The sequence below is a fragment of the Alligator mississippiensis genome, chromosome 10, assembly GCF_030867095.1.
Source record: "Alligator mississippiensis isolate rAllMis1 chromosome 10, rAllMis1, whole genome shotgun sequence".
Taxonomy (NCBI): domain Eukaryota; kingdom Metazoa; phylum Chordata; order Crocodylia; family Alligatoridae; genus Alligator; species Alligator mississippiensis.
Genome location: NC_081833.1, coordinates 37771195 through 37790202, shown reverse-complemented (window position 1 = coordinate 37790202; position 19008 = coordinate 37771195). Strand labels below are relative to the sequence as shown.

The 19008-nt window shown below is 46.7% G+C and overlaps 1 protein-coding gene across 2 annotated transcripts; it reads left to right on the top strand.

Moving 5' to 3' along the window:
• The first annotated feature begins 15 nt into the window (after positions 1-15).
• On the top strand, positions 16-17181 carry CIAPIN1 (cytokine induced apoptosis inhibitor 1). 2 transcript variants are annotated; one of them, XM_014597052.3, is made up of 9 exons: positions 16-95; positions 7536-7711; positions 8246-8398; positions 9505-9581; positions 10569-10737; positions 11476-11549; positions 13020-13135; positions 13919-13988; positions 15332-17181. In XM_014597052.3, the coding sequence occupies exons 2-9, from the start codon at positions 7555-7557 to the stop codon at positions 15440-15442; spliced, it is 927 nt and encodes a 308-aa protein (XP_014452538.1). In that variant the 5' UTR covers positions 16-95; positions 7536-7554; the 3' UTR covers positions 15443-17181. The 2 variants fall into 2 exon arrangements, with proteins under 2 accessions (XP_014452538.1, XP_019352842.1); XM_019497297.2 differs by lacking the exon at positions 16-95 and adding an exon at positions 211-281.
• The last annotated feature ends 1827 nt before the right edge of the window (positions 17182-19008 follow it).

Below are 19008 nucleotides of genomic sequence, written 5' to 3'. Positions count from 1 at the left end.
GCCCGGAGCGCAGCGGTGGCGTCAGCGAGGCGCGTGGGGTAATGACGTCAGCGGCGGGTAAAGCTGCAGAGCGGCGGCAGCTGCAGGAGACGCAGGTGCGTGCGCTCACGGCCCCGGCCCCGGCCCATTCCTCTCCCCGGTTCCCGGTCGGGAGGCGATGCCGCCAGACGGGGGTCCTTTGCCTCCGGCCGGGATTGCGACGAGTCTCCGGTGGGGGCCGCCCCCGCACCGCGCTGCACTCGGCCTTGCTCTCTTGCCCGGGTCCGACCTGCCTCCAGAGGGTTTGTCCTGGGCACCTCAACTCCGCCGGCTCCTCCTGGGCCTGCGGTCCACCCTCGGCTCCCCCGCGCGCTCGGTGCCGCGGGGCGGGGCGGGGCGGGCCCTGGGCCCTGGGCCTAGGGCTGCTGGAGCAGCGGGAGCACCGTTCAGCTCATCGCGGGCTGCGGGCGCGCGGCCCTGGGGAAGCCCCCGGTCGCTGTCCTGCCGCTGTCCCGGGGCAGGCCGGTGCGGCGGGATGGTGCTGCGGAGGGGCCATGAGCCCCTCGTCACAGCGCCGCGTCCGCCAGCAGGGATGTGCGGATCAGAGGACTGGCGCATCTCTTTGAAGCTGACCTGGGAGAAGTGGGTGGGGGAGCAGTAACTGAAGAAGCCGTTTGGGAAAAACGGTGTTCCCAGGTCTCTTGATGATGCTTAAGGTCTAGGGTTAATACCGCAAAATACTCTTCTCCCTGCCTCACTGATGTATGTATGCGACTCCCGTGAATATTGCATGTTTATCAGGCAGGCAAGGAATAACACCAGTGATTCATCCACTAAACAGGCTCTCTCCTTTGCTCCAAGTGAATTGGACTTCTTCCAGCCCCCCTGGAGAAACTGTTCATTATTTCCCATTGCTTCTTTTGCATGTTGTCTGGCATTGCGCTGTGTACTGAGCTTGTGCTGCTGATCCCTGTAAACACTTGCCTGGCTCTGGTCCTTAAAGAGGTGTAATCCCTTCTGCCTGCATTGTTAACAACACTTGCAGGAAGGACTTGATTTAAAGTGCTCTCCAAAAATGCTCTGCTGAGCCCCAGCTTGGTCGCAGCCTGCAGCTTTGCTTTGGTTCTTAGCTCTAAGCCAGTGGTCACCAACCAGTACATCCCAATCGACTGGTTGATTGCAGAGCCCCTAACAGTCGATCTGAGATCAGCTGTCAGAGGCTCTGCAGTCCGGAGCTGCAGGACACATGGGGAGCAGCCAGGACACAGTCCACGAGCAGCAGGACACGCTTGGCTGGGCTGAGCTTCACCCCCTGCCTCCAGGGCCCAGCTGGGAGAGATGATCCCTCTCCGTGTCCCCTGTCACTGGGTGGGTGGGGCCCCAGCCAGGCACTTGGTGGGGGGGCATGTACACCCCAATTTGTGTGTGAGGTGAGGCGGCTGCCGCTGTGCGCTTGGCTTTGCACCTCAAGATGGCGGCACAGGTACTGTGTCTGTTCAGCTCTTGGTTTTTCTGTTGAGACTGCTTATAATTATGATGGTTGTGATGGTGGTTTTGTTGAATCATTGGTAGGATCCAGTTGGAGTGATGTAATTCCTGTTAGCAGTCATCACTTCACGACAATTCTTATAACTATGGGCCAAGGCCAGATTTGATCTTCAGTGTTTTGCTTTATTTATTTTTTTAAGAGTATAAGGTATCTTTCACCTCAATTCTAAGTCCTTTCCTTCTGCAAGGTTTGAAATAATGAATTTGAGAAAATTCAACAGCTATTTCTGAGTGCTTTTAAAGTGCTGCTGAAATGGTAGATTAGTTTAGAGATGGATAGAATGGGACCATTAACCCTGACATTTGATAAAAGTAATAAATGAAATATATAACTGGAATGTGCAGCTGATCTCACTTAAATCTAAATTTTTTATTTTTTCCAAAGTGTGCCCACTTGTAACACACACCAAGGATTAGAATCAGTGAGGGGGAAAAACCTTTTTCATTACTAGCATACTCAGACAAGGCAGTAGAGAAACGTGTCTCCACTGAGAAGCACTCATGCAGAAATCCAGAAGAACAGTTTTGAGCCTTTCTCAGTGATGAAAGGAGGGTTTTATTGTTTTTGTGGTTCATAAACATTTTATGTATACATTTTACATGTCCAACCCAGCTGCAGGCAGGTGAGCCCTTTGAGAGATTAGCTGTCCCTGTCAGCTGAAGAATTCTTCAGTTGGGGATTTCTAGTTTTTCTACTTTCTTAAATTCTAGGGGGGGGTTTTCTTACCCAGTTTTGGGAGGGAGCAGTTCTGAGTTTGGAGACCAGTTGGTTAAAATGTGTGTGAGACTGAGATAAGATCAAGAAGCAAGATAGTGTTCCCCATCCTGACTCCCGGCTCTAGTGTCTCCTCCCATCTTAGATGCCTTCTGTGGTGCAACCAGATGCCTTATTGTAACTGTAAGAACCTTTCCTGCCTGTGATAGAGCCAAGTGCCTGGTCACCTTGTTTACTTTTTTAAACCAAAGCAATACTAATATTAAAATTGGAAGCAGTTAAAGAGAGCAGATTGAAAGTGTGGAGCACTCAGAAATCTGAGTAGTAAATATATTCCTTCCTAATGGCTAGTTCTGTCTGCTGAAAACTAGAGAGGATGTTGCTTTTCTTGAATAGAGCACCTCGTTTTGTCTATGCCAGCAGATATTTCTAGCCATTACGTTAATTTAGAGAAGAGTTAGGGAATCATTATAACTGCAGATTGCTCTGACTTCCTGCTTTCTTTTCATTATAATTCAAGGTGTTGCTCTTCCCTTGTTAAAATTCCAATATAGTCTGGATCCTGCCTCGATAAAACAATTTCTCTCTTTCTTCTGCTGCCAGACAAATGAAATTAGCTGGAGCAATATTAGTTGCAGTCCCTAGATTTTGAAGGCTTGGCAGGATATCAGAGTACAGCCTCTGATCCTGGAATTTGATTTTTCTCGTTTTGGCTCAGCGGGACTCTTGTCTACTGAACCTTAGGGGTTTTTTTTTCAATCTGCTTTTATTTGCTTTTCCATCTTTTTGTCTAAGAAGGGTGGCTGACTTGTTTGCTTGTTTTAACACATTAATTTTTAAGAAGGATTTGTTTGTGTTGCATCCCTTGCCCTGTCCTTAGATACTTATGCATTGTAGAGGTCTTAAAAGTTTCTATTTGATTCTTTATGCTGTTGTCAGTGCAGAACTAAAGTAAAGTTTGTCGCTATCAGGTGGTCCAAAGAGGGCAGGTGGCTGCCTTTTTTTAATCTGCTTTTTTAATCTATTTGAAATTTCTAGGAAAGGAGAGGGAAGGTCCCATGAGCTAAGATAGAATATTGTGCCAAAAGCCTCTTTTATACTCTTGGTTGAAGTCGATGAAACATTTTAATTTGGCCCAGTATTTGTGCAGCTCTTAGTAAAGTGTGAAATTCCTTTTATAAAGCGTTACCGGTGTCTGGTAGAGACCTGTATACAATGCTTATCTTCTGAAGAAAGACATTGGACCATAAACACATCATAAATATTAAGCAATACATTTCCCTCCTGACATAAATAAGCACTGGTGTTCCCAATTTACTAATCCTGAGTCACAGAGCAAAAGTGACTTCTAGGTCACACAGAGTCAGTTGCAGACCCTAGTGTCATGTTTAACCCTCAAGATCAGACCCTTTGGCACTTAATTAGCAGGTGCCTTAACTGTTTTAACTCTGTTCTTTTTGCTGTTCAGTTTTAAGGTTAGAAGTGCCACTTTGATATTTGAGGCCTACATTGACATCTTATTAAAAGAGAAACTGTATAAAACCTAATATGAGTAGGAATACATATCTATTGAGTATGGAAAAAATCAGTTAAAAGGTTTTATTTAGGGCTGCATGAATACAGATTTCTTGGGCTGATATCGATGGCCAATTATTAATGAGCCATATAGGCCAATATCGATCTGATTGCTGATCTGCTGCCCGGCAGCTTGGAGAGCAGTGTCTGGCTGGTAAGTCAGTTGGGGAAAGGGGTGGGCGGGGAGGGGGGAAAGGGATGGTGGGGGATAGATTGAGGCCTCCGCAGTGAGGGAGGGAGTGGGGCAAGGGCAGGCACTGCCCAGCTGTGGCAAGGTGTGGGACAGAGCTACAACACAGCTTGTCTGGTGAGGGGGAAAGGTGGCTCCCACCTCTGCACGCACCCCTGGGGGAAGCATGGGGGGGCACATGCCTCCTGAACTGTGCATAGGTTGAGGGCGGCCTGCTGCTGAGGGCTGGGGCTGTGGGTGGCACTGGGCTCTTCCCGGCAGGGCGGGGATGGGCTCAGGCCAGGTCGTGGTGGCACTGGGAGTGGGAGGTTTGTGGGGGCTACAGCAAATTCTGGGGTGGCTGCAGCCCTCTGTACCTCCCTTCCCAGTGCCACTACTGCCTGCCTTGAGTTCAGACCTGGTGCCAGGAAGAGCCCAGCACTGACCCTGAGCACACAGCAGGCTCACAGATTCAGGGGGCACATGCCCCCAAGCCTTCCCTGGGGATACACAGGGTGGCAGCAGCCCCTGCCCCAGCCGCAGTCCCTCACTGTGGGGACTTTGATCTGCCCCCCCACGCCTCTTTCTTCCCCAGCACCCCTTCACTCCAACAGACTTACTGGCCGGCTGCTGCTCTCCAAGCTGCTGGACTGGCCGTGTGCATGCTGTGGCTATACACGCGCACGCAGCATTTATTGGCAACATTATCGGCAATCAGCTTTTTTTGGCTGATGTGGCCAATAATGTCAATTTTCCTTTTATAAGCGCTGAAATTATATGAACCGATGTATCGGTGCACCTCTAGTTTTATTAGTTTTCATTTAAATATTACCTGCAGCATTCCTGTAGACCAGTGATTCTCAACTAGGGTGTTGGGTCTCCTAGTTGTGCCAGATTTTTTGAAGCCTGGCATGAAGGATGAGGAGATAAGTGAGGCGTTAGGAGAAATAAGCGGAGGAACACAGGCTCAAGCCTGTCCCTGTCTGGATTATCCCCCATCCCTACTACTGGGCCCTTCTGCAAGGAAGTAAGCCCTGTGGTAGATAAATTGGTGTTTGAAACTGGGTGCCACTCATTTAATGAAAGTTAAGGAGGTCCAGAAAGTCCAGAAAGGTTGAACATCACTTCTGTAGATTATGCTAATCTGTAAAGAAATTAAAACTGATTAGATAAGTGAAATAGGCAGACAATGTTCTTTGGGTGAATCTGATATCTTTTATTAGACCAACTTAAATAGCTGGAAAAAAAAATTTTAAGCAAGCTTTTGGGTTCAAAAACCCTTCGTCAGGTTGAGGAAGTTTCAGCAGTTGGTGCATGCTCTTCCTGGATGTAATGAAAAGTAAAGAAGCCAGAGGGTGGGCTGGTATGCATACAAGATAGGCAGTCAGTGAAGATGTAGATTGAGGAGTCAATGGGTGAGAGACAGGCTGGGTTGAGGGGAGAGAAGTGGGATAATAATGGAGAGGTACCTGAGGAGTTAAATGTCAGGCAGGTTATAATGCGTCATAAATCCAATGTCTATATTTAGTCCATGATTTTTAGTATCCAGGAGGTTGATGAAGTGGAGTTCTTAGGTTTATCTCTGGGAAGTGTTTTGTAAGTTTCCTTTGAGGATTAGAACTGAGAGATTGGAGTGGTTTTCTTGTACGAAATGTGCCCCCACTGTTAATTGGGTATTCCTGTCTTTGACAGATTTCCGGTGTCGATTAATTCTGGTGCCTAGTTGTTGTTTGGTCTCTCCTATGTATTTTCCATCAGGGCATTTGGTGCATTGGATGAGAGATATTACTATTCTGGAGGTGCAGCTGTAAGATCCGGGATGTAAGATCCGGAATGCTGATGGCTTTGTTGTGGGGTGTAGTAATAGTGGGGGTGGTGGAGATGTGTTTGCAGGTTTTGCATTTCTTGTCATGGCATGGTCTGGATCCATTTAGTGTTTTGGGTTGTAAGAAGTTTGCTTCTGGTGATGAGGTTAGCGAGGTTCAGTGCTTGTTTGAAAGCTAGGATGGGTGGCTCTGGGAAGATCTCTTTAAGAATAGGGTCTCTTTCTAGTACGGATTGCAATTGTTTGAGGATTTTTCATATGGGTTTGAGGGATGGGTGATATGTCATAACTAGTGCCGTGCAATTTGTGGGGGGTTTTCTTCTGTACTGCAGCAATTCTTGACGTGGTTTCTGGGTGGCTCCTTCAACCGTGCCATCTGACGCAGGAGGTACATGGTCTCACTAGGGGGAATGCCTTGCTGGACCTGGTATTGGCAACGGGGGATGACATGGTAGGAGACCTACAGATCAGTGGTCACCTGGGGGACAGCGATCACCAAATAATAGAATTCATCATAAGACATCGAGTGGGTAAGGTAACTAGTAGGGTGAAAGTGCTAGGCTTTAGGAAAGCTGATTTCAGTGAACTCAGGCATTTAGTCAAGGACACACTGCAGAGTAGGAGTTTTGAAGAGATGGGAGCCCAGGAAGGGTGGCTGTGCCTTAAGGAAATGATCCTTCAGGCACAGAGGGAGATGATCCCGATGCGGGGAAAAAGGGGGAAAGGGGCCAAGAGGCTTCCTTGGCTGACCAGAGAAACCCAGAGCAGCCTATGGGCAAAAAATGGGGCATATAAAAAGTGGAAATGGGGAGAGACTACTAAAGAGGAGAAGGTTGAGAGGCGACCTTGTGGCTGCCTATAAGTTCATCATGGGGGCACAGAAGGGAATTGGTGAGACTTTACTCACCAAGGCGCCCCTGGGGGTTACAAGAAATAATGGCCACAAGCTAGCAGAGAGCAGATTTAGACTAGACATTAGGAAGAACTTCTTCACAGTTCGAGTGGCCAAGGTCTGGAATGGGCTCCCAAGGGAGGTGGTGCTCTCCCCTACCCTTGGGGTCTTTAAGAGGAGGTTAGATAGGCATCTAGCTGGGGTCATCTAAACCCAGCACTCTTTCCTGCCATGCAGGGGGTCAGACTCAATGATCTATTGAGGTCCCTTCTGACCCTAACATCTATGAATCTGTCTCTCTGGAGGCGTGTTCTTGTTGGGTGAAAGCCTTTTTAAGATTGGTGAGGTGGCGATCCCGGATGTTCTCTTCAGTGCAAATTAGGTGGTATCTGAGGGCTTGGCTGTATATCACAGCGTTTTTGGTGTGTTTAGAGTGATTCCTGGTTCTGTTCAGATATGGATGCTGGTCTGTGGGTTTCTTGTATAATGTGGTCTGTATTTTATCATTCTGGATACTGATTTGGGATATGTACAGTTGCAACAAGAATCTTTCTCTTTCTTCCCTTTAAACTTGTTTTCATTCCCCTTGTCCATGTACCATGAAGAAACAAACTTTGTTATTTTGAAAGAAACGGGAATTAAGACAATGAAGACCCTTTAAGACAAGAGTTTCTGAATATTAAGTTAATACACAGATATTGGCACTCATGGCTCCCAGCACTTAGAAAATAATCCTCCTTATAAGAGGGCAGCCTTCTGAATACAAATGAAATCTGTAGCCTTCTTGGTGGTCTTGACACTGGTATCATCTTTTTCAATCTGGCACTTTCAGGTCCAGTGACACTGCAGAAATGGCGGAGTATGGAATCTCAGTGGGTCAGCGTGTGGCAGTGGTCTGGGATCGCTCTGCGCGGGTTGAAGCACTGAAGGACCTGGTGGACAAGATTCAGATGCTAGTAGGAGCTGGCAGTCGTGTGTCTGTGGAAAATATTGACCAACTGTCCTGCTGTAAGAACAGGGATTTAATATTTACCAGATTTTACTTTAAGGGCAATATTATGTTATATGGGTGCTACTGCTGTGTGTAACCCAGCTGACGTTGGATTCCAAACTGTGGTATGTGTACCACCAGTGGTACACAGGCAACCTGTCTGTGGTATGCATTAACAGCTTTATTATAATTATTTTATATGACAAAAGTTTGCTGGTGGTACTTAAGGTTGAACTGAAAAATTTGCTGGCGATACTTAAGGTGGTATTGTTTTAAATTGGTGGTGTGCAATCTGTCAGAGTTTGGGAACCACTAGCATTATCCATGAGTAGTAACCAGGGACATCTATCTTCAGATAGGATGGTAGAATCTGGATTTTTCTTCTCCTACGTACTGCAAGAAGAAGAGCAGTTTCACCATAGTTATCCATGTTTCCACACTTGCGATGACTGTTGGTTGCTACATTAATACTGTTGCATGGAAGCAGAAATGATGAGGGAGGGGAAGGCAATTAGAAAAGTGTATTTTTACTTATTCATCTTTCTTTTCAGCTTCTCACACTGAGTCCAGTTTTGATGTGGTCCTCTCGGGCATGGTGCCAGGCAGTACAACACTGCACAGTGCAGAGGTACTGGCAGAAATAGCTCGAATACTCAAGCCAGGCGGTTGTGTCCTTCTGAAAGAACCAGTGTTTGCAGAAACGGGTAAGGGAGCCTGCCATTGTTCTGACTCTTGAATCTGAGGCAACTAAAGAAAACTTGCATAGAGGATTAGCCTGAAGGAAAAGTGTTTCTACGCTGGTGATATATTAACATGACCATCAGAATATGATATTGTGTCTAAGCTGACAGCTACCATGTTAGAATCCCTGCTGATCTTCTTGTGTTCAAGATAGACTTACAAATATAGTGGAAACTGTAAGAGTACTTGTGTGCACAGAGCTGATGCTGGATTTCATAGTATACAGCAAATGCTGAGGTTGGCCATTGAATTCCACAAACTCTAATAGCCAAAGTTATCCAGAAGAGATCTAAGTTGCTTGGAATTTGTGCTGAGAATAAGGGCAGAGCACATGCCAAGGCAAGTATTGAAGAGCATGCAGGAGGGGCTGCCTAAAAGGATATCTGCTGACTGCAGCTTTCAGAGGGAAAACATGGGTCTTAAAGGGCATGCAAAGAATAGCCAGGGCAGACAGAAATGAGCGTGTCTTATTTGTGCTTGAGGACATCTGACAGCATGAGAAAGATGCAGAATAACAGTAAGACATGGAAGGGAGGAGCAGAAGGTGCATCTTGTACCAGTCAATTCATAATACATGCCACCTTTATTAGGCAATGTCACCTACCGCAAAGGAACTGCGCATCATACATTTTAATTGACAGTTACTTTAAATCTGGTGCTTTCTGGAATGAGATTTTAGCAAGTTTGAAATTCAGAAAGAAATATCTTTTCTGAGCATTTTTATGAGCCTGTTAAAATAGAAATTTTCCCTTTATTTAAAGTATGACGAGGTGACTTTTGGATACTGTGAAGTTCTTTGTGATTGCAGTGTATTTATACAAAGCATAATTTGGAGTTAAATAATGGCATTGGAGCATAGAGCTTGTTCTAATGAATGGACTGCTGACTTCCTTTCCTATTGTGCCTGGGGAGGGTGGGAATGTAGAGAAACAGCTTGGCTGGAGTTCTTCCTTCTAAAGCACCAACAGTGTCACGTTCCAAGCATCTAATCTAGTTTTTAATGATGAGGTTTGTTATCTTTGTTTTCGTTTTCCTCCTCATTGCTCACACCCTGTCTTATACCTCCCAGGTAACAACAACAGAATCAAGACAGCAGCCAAGCTCCCCACTGTACTTATGCTCTCTGGACTGGTGGAAGTGAAGGAGGTAAGTGTGTACATGCCACCCCCTATACACACAACTCTTGTGGAATTACTGTAGAATGTGGAGTGGAAGTTCCCCATAGGCAGAGGGGAAGAAAATATTAATGGGGGGTGCTGAGTGCACACAGTGTGTGCGTGCACCCCCCCCCCCCCCAGCAGGTAGGTCTATTGTGGGGAAGGGGGGCAGATTGAGGCCCCTGTGGTGAGGGAGGGAGTGGCACAGAGATGGGAGCAAGGGCTGGGATGAATGGGCCCCAGGGTTGGTTGTGGGACTCTTGGAGCCCAGGTGGCTTGTCCAGGGTGGGGGAGCAGGGCTCTCGCTGCTGCGCACCATTATCCCTGGCCTTCTGCTGCCTATGAAGTTCCCACTACCCCTATTGTTAGTTGCTAGCTGTAGCTACCCAGCCATTTGGCTTGCTGAAAAATACAGGGGGACACAATTAGCACATGACAGCTGCTTATATTACTGCAGGATAACATTTTTTCAAAATTAGAAGATACTTGCGTTTTGTTTTGTTTTTTAACGAATGTCAGTGTATTATAATGTTTCTAGCTGTGCAACAGCCAGAGGCATCACCCCACTTTTCACGAGATTTGAGACTAAGTCTATTGGAAGTGCAATGCAGTTGCATGTGAGGGAGAGAAACCCTTAGCTCAGTGATTCTCAGAGTGCCACACAATGTTAGCACTACTAGGTGTGCAAACACCTATCCATGATTCATAAGATAAACCCAGAGATTTCAAATAGGAATCCAAAGTATTAACATTCTGAATAGCTGTAGTCTTGAGTTCTTTGCAACAGAAAAAAATGCTGTCTCATTTTTCTGTAGTCAAGAAACCAGTGGAAACTAAGAGCTGACATTTTCTGAGGGATGCCTTGGGTGTAACTAGGTTGAGAACTGCTGCCTCAACTGCTTAGCATGATCCAATATTCCCACTGGAATAAGATATTTTTGCACAGGGTGAACACTTGCTATGCTTTCCGTTCTAGCTTCAGAAGGAGCCTTTGACCCCCGAGGAAGCCCAGTCAGTCCAGGAACATCTCGGCTACCAGGGCAATGACCTTGTCATTGTTCAAATGAAAGGCAAAAAACCCAACTTTGAAGTGGGATCTTCCAGTCAGCTCAAACTTTCCTTTGCCAGGAAGTCCACTTCAGGAGGTAAGGGTGGAGACACATTCTAGGGGGCATGAACTGCTGATGTTGTGCAGTGGAGGACAAAGTAAAGTTGGAAAGGGAGGCTTGATGAAGGGAAGCTCGAGGAAAAACCTGTCCTCTGAGTTAAGTTTTGTATCTTCTGGAAGCTACCATTTCCATTGTAAAGGGGAACTATAAAGCAGTGATCATGGCAGAGAGAACCCTGGGCTGTTTCCTTTGGCTTCATCATGCATACTGACAACTCCTGAAAGTTTTTTGGTTTTTGGGGTTTTTTTTCACATCAGAAATATTGGGACTATGAACAAAATGTTTCTGCAGAGTGGCCTGCCCAATGTCTTTAGAAATCATGAATGATAACTGGGTTGATAACAGTTAGCATTTGGACTGAGAGCTGGTAACTACTTAATTGCCTTTCAAACAAAACAATAAGCATAGAATGTGCTATGAAGAGATGCAGCCTTCTGTAAAGGACATCTCATCTTGGTATAAAAATGGGTGAACTTTGGAAGAGAATTGTGGCTTATTTTTTTTCATAATTGATTCAAGATAAAAGATAAAAGGATTCCTTGAAGTGGTTTTTAAAGACTGAATTGAGAAAGAGATGGTGGCCAACTGTACTGGGACTAGGCAGCAGTGCAGTAAAAATTATATGATGCCAGAAGGAGTGTGTTTGTTCAAGTCTTTTGGATAATATCTGCAGGATGCAGGTAGTCATTTTTTTTTTTTTTTTTTTGGCTCCAGGAAAGCCCATTGTGGACCCCAGTACTGCAAAGCTGTGGACTCTCTCTGCCAATGACATGAATGATGAAGGAATGGTAAGTTGTGTTTCTGTGTACTAAGGTTATAAGCTTCACCTGCACTATTTGGCAAGATTTTACAGTACAAGAGTGGGGTGTGACCCCATATAGTAAAGTTTCTCTGGTATTTCAGGGAAGGTAATTCTAATTCAGGGAATGGTAATTATTTGGGCCTATAGGCCACATACAAGTTTTGCTGAGCTGTTGCTGCCTGGGTCGGCACCTCCCCCCACCCCCTCCACCCCCACGCAACAACTCACAAAAACTTCCTATTTGGGATGGGACCGTGGGTGGGGAGCAACGTTCAGAAGTAGGTCAGGATCATGGGGCAGGGGCGTGGTGTGGTGACAGTGTGGGGGCAGGCTTGCAGGGCAGTGAGTGCAGGGCCATGGCCCAGGGCAGAGCCATGATCCGCTGCCCGCATGCCTCTGCAACAGAAGCAGATTCCATGGGCAGGGGCATGTAGGGAGCAGATTGTGGCTCTGCCCTGGGCCCGGCACTGTGCTGTCACCACCCAAAGATCCCAGACCCGGACGCTGGTGCAGTTTTCTGCCCTCCCCTGGCCTCATCCCATCTGCCTGCCCACGTTCACACTGGCCAGTCTCCACAGAGACCCTGGGATCAAGGGGCAGTGACAGCACTGGGCTGGGGCTGAGCCACAATGTGGTTCCTGCCTGTCCCTGCCCTCAGAACCAGGCCCTGTCCCCATGCATTTACCACCTCCTGATTCTGGGGTCTCCATGCCAGCTGTTCGGGAACCATGCAGGCTGGACAGTCGGCCAAGCAGATGGCGGGGTGGGGGAGAGGGGCTGGCTGCATCTGGGGCTGAAGATAGGATCTTGGGATGGTGACAGCACAGGGCTGGGGCAGAGGCAGAGCTGCAATCCACTCCCTGCACTCTTCTGCCCATGGAAACCACACCAGTCACAGGAATGTGAGGGCAGTGGATTGTGACTCTGCCCTGGACTCTGTGCTGTCACAACCCCCAGAACTTCGGGTCTTCCCAGCCCCACCTGCCCCTCTTGCTCCCAAATGGTGCTCCCTGCCGGCCCACGGTCCTGTCCCAGCCACCCAGCTGAGCACCCTGCATGTATGGATCCCATCCCCAGTGGCAGGTGCAGGGCATAGGGCCCAGGGTGCTCAGGCAGCAGAGCTGGGTCTGGCAGTGGCAGCCAGAAGGAGCCACTGCTGCTGGGGCTGCTGGGAAATGGAGTCTGGAAGCCATGCTGCCCCAGCCCCGCTGTGCACCTGGGAGTGGTGGGGCCAACCACATATGCTATGGTCTGGGCTGCCTCTCGCACCTGTGCTTGGTGGGACTGAGGGACCTGTGGTGGGCTGGTACTGGTTTGTGGGCTGTATTTTGCCCACTTCTGCTCTAATTAAATAACTATACCAAGTGATACCACTGTTAGTCAAGGAAACTGCTGTATCAATTGTCTATTTGTCTCCCCCCACTCCCATCATCTTTCACGTTCTCTATTTTTTAAGGATCTCCTAGACTCAGATGATCTGTTGGATTCTGAGGATTTGAAGAAGCCAGATCCAGCTTCCCTAAAAGCTCCATCCTGTAAGGAGTTAGGCAAGAAGAAAGCCTGTAAGAATTGGTGAGTATGAAAATTGGTGTATAAGTGTATCTGGTGACTTCCAATTAACCTGCTGATTTTGCATCTCTTTAAAGTCAGCAGGCATTGTGCTTGTTCTCCAGAAATAATTTGTTTCACTGGTAACTCAGTTCCCTTGTTGTTAAAATGCTGTATTTTTAACTGAGGTCTATATTAAAATACTTAAGTTAAGAAATATGGCCAAAAATATTCTGACCAAGCAATGTTTTCTTTCTTTAGAACCCTTGATTCCAATGTATGAATTTTCCTTTTAAGTTATTTGGAGGCTTGGCTGTGTTGGAGAGACGGCAGTGTTGTAACTAAATTGATTTTATAATTTGCCAAATTAACTTTTAAGCAAGATGTATGCCATTAAATAACTGCATGTCACTGTTACAGATTTAATGCAGCATTTTGTTTAAACTTTAGAATTGCTTTCCTTTTTATCAGTGCTATGCTTCAAAGGTTGGCAAGGCCTAAATATTTTCACTGTGAGGTAGGGGTAATCTTTCTCCTTCCAGTGCACAGCCCATTTGGGAGTAGCCACTCCTATTCTAAAAATCGCGGTTGTACTTGTATGGGGAGGGACATTGAGGGAAGTGGGATGTTGTCCCGTGCACTGTGGTATTAGTAAGAATGAAAGGGAAGAAAATGTATGTGACTTAATCTGTTGAGTGAAATGATATGGTGGGGGACCATACTTGCGTGTGTGTATTGATGTAGAGGCTAAAGTTGCAACGCTGGAAAATATTATGGGCTCATGGATGTGTCATGTTCCTTCTGCAGCACATGTGGCCTTGCAGAAGAGCTGGAGGAGGAAAAGAAGAGCTTTCAACCCAAATCAGCTTGTGGAAATGTAAATATCTTCCCTGCATTTAGTGGCTTGGAGAGACAGGGAGGGATCATATGATGTATGAACTACTTAAGAAAGTAACTGCTCCCCAAGCGCTAGATCAATTGACGCTTCTAAACAGCATGTCTTGGCCCAGGAGCAGTCATGCCATCTCTGCAGAACGGTTCAACTGTATCATAATTCAAACCCACGGGGGCCAATCAGTTTCATAGTAGCTAGGGTCAGGAGGGACCTGAACAGATCATCTAGCCTGACCCCCTGCCACAGGCAGGAATGAATGCTGGGTTCACAAGACCCCAGAAAGGTGATCGTCCAACCTTCTCTTGAATTTGCCCAAGGTAGGAGCGAGGACCACTTCCCTGGGAAGTTGGTTCCAGATTGTGGCCACCCTAACTGTAAAATATTGCCTTCTGATCTCTAACCTAAACCTGTTCTCCATCAGCTTATTCCCATTGTTCCTTGTCACCCCAGGTGATACTGGGGAGAAAAGGGCTCTACCTATTTGCTGTTGATCTCCTCTGATGAGCTTGTAGGCAGCCACCAGATCCCCCCTCAGCCTCCTCTTGCTGAGGCTGAACAGGTTCAGGTCCTTCAGTCTCTCCTCATAGGGCCTGTCCTGCTGCCCTCTCACCAAGCGGGTGGCCCTCCTCTGATGCCTTTCCTGGCTGGCCACATCCTTTTTGAAGTGTGGCGCCCAGCCCAAATTTCACTTGCATTTGCCTCAAACCTTTACTCTACATTCACTCCCTGATCTAGAGCCAAGGTGCCAGTTGCGATGCGCACACCTGTCTAGAAAGAACTAGACTGAAATCTGCAAAATCCAATTTATAATGATTTTTATTCATTACACACTTGCTCTGGATTTAAACCAGTGACCTCCTCAGTATTTTCCACAAAGTCGTCTGTCCCCAAAGCCACCTGTGTTTCAAGTAAAACATGATTTTACATATAGTTTGAAGAAACCAGGAGCCCCAGGGGATGTATGTTTCTAACTGGTAGCCTTTAGCATTAATCTGGAAACACTGCCCTCTTGTGGGATCGCAGGGGACACTTTACTTAGTTTGTACAATGCTGGGTCCCTTCATACTATACCACTGGTCCTGACCCTGGTCCTGACTGGAACAGACTCTGGTCCTGACTTGATGAGACTTGCATGCTTGCTGGAAGTTGCAAGAAGATTCTTTTCATGATTGCTCTATCGTCTGGTGAGCAGAGTGTCGCTCTTAATACATGGGGTAAACTGCTTTCTACTGGGGAAAAAAAATGAAATCAGAAAACCCTACCCTGCCTTTTGTTTCTGTCTGATTTTTGTAACAAGCTGATTCTTCTGTTGCTTGTCTTGGCAGTGTTATCTGGGGGATGCATTCCGATGTGCCAGCTGCCCTTACATGGGGATGCCAGCCTTTAAACCTGGAGAGAAAATCCTCCTGAATGAAGACCACCTTCATGATGCCTAATGGGTGGACATTATGGAGTGCAGCTGTTCCATTGCTCGCTGCTTTGGAGCTCCCTTCACCTTATCCCACCTCCTTGAATTCACTCAGAAATGCTCCCTTATGGGGAAAAGAAGGTGAAGTGGGCCTGAGAAGGGACATAATGGATATAGCTGCCATAGTGCGCTAAAAGGGAGTTCACTGGACACTATTAACTTTTGGCATTGGGTAATCTTTAGTGACAATCAGTCTCATGTATGTCTTGTTGTGGGTCTTTTTTTAAAGCTGTTTTGATGTAGTTCTGAGGTGCTGGCTGGCATGGTATGTCCCACTAGCAGGAGGGATGTGTACATTTGGATTCTGAAGCCAGGCTAACCTGTTGTAAACATATGTGGTATCCTAACCAATGCTTCTCCTCACTCTGATTATACCATGGTTTATCATAATTATTGCCAGTATATCAGCAATTCTAGCTCAAGGCTCTCAAGGTGACACCTGTTTTCTGTTGTTTCTGGAAGCTCAAATCCATAGTTCCTTACAGCTTAGGGCTGGGGACATAGAGTAGGAACTGGCAGGGATATCTATGAAACTCCCTGGCAAGGCTTGGGAGATGTGATGAATTTCCAAGTGTCTTGATAAACTGCCAGTGAGATGTTTTCTTTCCCCTGCCCCTTTCTCTTCTGTTTAAAAAAAAATTAAAAAGCTTCATTTTAAGCAGGTTGAGAATAGTCCCTGCTCATTAGGCAGAGTAGATTATACCCAGTTTCTGCCTTGCTGTTCCCTATTCCATCCAATATACACTGGAAAATGAGGGCTTAATAGCAGTGCATTTCTTACTGTAGCTCAAGAAAAGAATAAGTTACCCACAGTGTTCAGTAACTGAGACATAGCAATAACTACAGCACTGAGGCATCTTGATGGATGCTTTTTTGCCCTTTCTTCCTGCCCCCTTGGTAGATGCTGACCTGGCAGCACTTTTTTATTTACAGACCTGTTGCAGAGAGAGGCTTTTGGTGTTAAGTATCTGTCCATCGATCCATGCAGCTGCAAGACAAGGGACCCATTTCCTAGAGTTCCCCTTTGCTTACCAGCTTTATCTGCCCTTCTGGGGTGCAGGGTGGGAATCAGCCTCGTACAGTGGTGCTCAACCTTTTTGTCCATAGCGCCAGATAGGCACTACCAAGTCCTTCCACAGGCTGCATCCGTCTGGTAGACCCAGTCCCGTGCCTGAGGCATGCATGGCAGGGCCCCATCCAGCTGCTTCGTGGAAGCAGCCCATCCCCAATCCAGCCACATGGAGAAAGAGTGCTTAGTCTCATTGCAAACCAGCCATACAGGGAAGGGGAGTGTGGCTCAATCCTGTGGGGAGGAGGTGGCATAGCCCAGCCCCAACTGGACCACAGGGAGAAGAGAGGATGTAGCCCACCCCAGATCTGACCATGCGGGGGAAGAGTAGTGACCTGATTTTTGACCTGCCTCATGGCTTGGGATTTTGGCAGCAGGGGGAGTTGGCAGTATTAACACCTACTGCTTCCCCACCACCAAATTTCTTGACCCATAGGGAACCCTGCAGGCCAGAGGTTGGCCACATCTGGAATAGTATATAGAACTGGGTTTATTACTTTAGTGCCCCGTCTGTGCAGGGTCCAGCTTCCTGTCATTACTTTGCACTGAGCATGCAACAAGCTCATGTAGCAAAATTAGGATTAAGGGATCTTTTGTTTTTAAAGTCTGACCAGTAATAAAGTCATTTGTTAAGAAAACTGGATTCTGTGGTTTTTTAAATGTAGTGGGTTTTTACTCTTCCTCTCAGCTGCTACTTGGGTCTGTTCTATTTTGCAAGAGCTTTTTGTAAGGGGTGCTGAGCATCTCTTTCTATCCTTCCTCATAAAGCTATTTAAACCATTTAAAGTTGCATGATATTGGAGCAATGAACAGAATCAATATTTCAGCTGGGTTATATTTTTCTCTGATTAAATGTTAATGTCAAAAAGGGGCTGTCTTAGAGCAAAACGCACTAGGATCCTTCTTTGTGGGAAGACTTTACCACTAATTCACTCAAGTCCTCTTTTATGTTCCTGTTGCTCATATTGGACTCCTATACACATGCTCGGGGGGAGGAGCAGGGGGGAGTGTTTTAATTAGAGCAGCTCTTGAGAGCCACTCTAATTAAAATGTCTGTAGCATCTCATGTATTCAGTGTCCTGAATTTCAAAATAGTGGTGGGGATGCTTTAATGAAAACTTATTTGAACATTCCAGCAGAGTCAATTGGTTAGTGACACGCTGCAATATCCAGGAACTTTGCAACCTTGGGCAAGTAATTTGATCTCCAGGCCTTCCTTTCTCAGTTTTCATCTACTCTAAACTCTGTGGGGCAGGGCCTGCCTCTACTCTGCATATCTAATGAAATGAGGCAACCTGACAAGGCAAACAGCCAGATGGAAATGGGAAAACAGACAACTCCAACTAGCCACCATTTTTTTTCCAAAGAAGCCAGACCTAGGTGGTTCTCAGGGATGGGATAGGGGTGAAAGGTGGAGAGACAATAAAGGCATGAATGGTGCATGCCCCTGGCGGCTGGGGGGCATGGCGGTGCTGACGGCTGTGGGAGCTCAGTGGTGGTGAGCTCCCACAGATGCCGCTGACACTATCAGAAGTGGGGGGTGGGCGTGGCAAGTGCAGACCACAGTTCGGTGACCACCAGCAGGTGCTGCAGGCAGCGTCGACAGCAGTCGGAAGTGATCATTGTCGGCAGCACCTTTTTGCAAGGGGTGCACGTGCACCTACGTGCACCCCCTACACATTGCCCCTGAATAAAGGGAAACTGGGAAATGGACAGTGTGTTAATAGGAAAGCAGCTTCTGAGTGCCAGACCCCCTGTGCCAGAGCAAGCTGACACACTCCAGTGTCTGAGGAGAATAAGGAGGACTTAGCTTGGGGAGAATTTATGATGACATGGGACTAAAGTGACAGGTGTGGATGATGGAGTTAATACCAATGCTCCCTTTTTGTCAGAACTGCTGTCTTCCTTGGCACAAATCTCTTACTCCATATATTTTTGCAATGATCAAATCACCTTGAACAACCAAGCAAAATGGTGGTGACAGACCTTATCTCAGATGGGTTTATTCTCTTGGTGCTGTTGTAATTCTAGCACTTATAATAATAGTTCTCAGCACTATGGAGGTTTTCCTATTATGATGAGTGCTAGAATTACCACCTGGTCAGAGCTGAACTTGGTGTTGAAATGGAAAACAAGACCTAATTTATGTATTTGTTTCTTTGGCAATGGTACTTTTTATTGTTTGCTCTTGTACACTATAACAGGTGTGCACACAGGATGCTGGTCTTGGATTGCCGAAAATATAAGACTTAAACCAGTGCAACTGTGGGCAGGTTCTCAAATGTTTTGATTGCACAGAAACTTCCTTTTTGGTGTCTAAAGTTTATTGGAAGGGAAAAGCAAGCTGTTCCATTGCAAGCCTAGGTTCTGTTTTGCAGTTGCCTGCAGGATTCTAGGGGAAGGTAGAGTGCTTTCCCTTCCAGGGAGATCTGAAGCCTAGACAGGGTGAGGTCAGGGTTGGCTGC

Excerpts from the sequence above, each read along its gene's own strand:
- CIAPIN1 (XM_014597052.3), top strand. The coding sequence starts at position 7,555 with ATGGCGGAGTATGGAATCTCAGTGGGTCAGCGTGTGGCAGTGGTCTGG. Across the intron at positions 9,582-10,568 it reads GACTGGTGGAAGTGAAGGAG|CTTCAGAAGGAGCCTTTGAC; the intron begins GTAAGTGTGTAC and ends TTTCCGTTCTAG. Across the intron at positions 10,738-11,475 it reads CAGGAAGTCCACTTCAGGAG|GAAAGCCCATTGTGGACCCC; the intron begins GTAAGGGTGGAG and ends TTTTGGCTCCAG.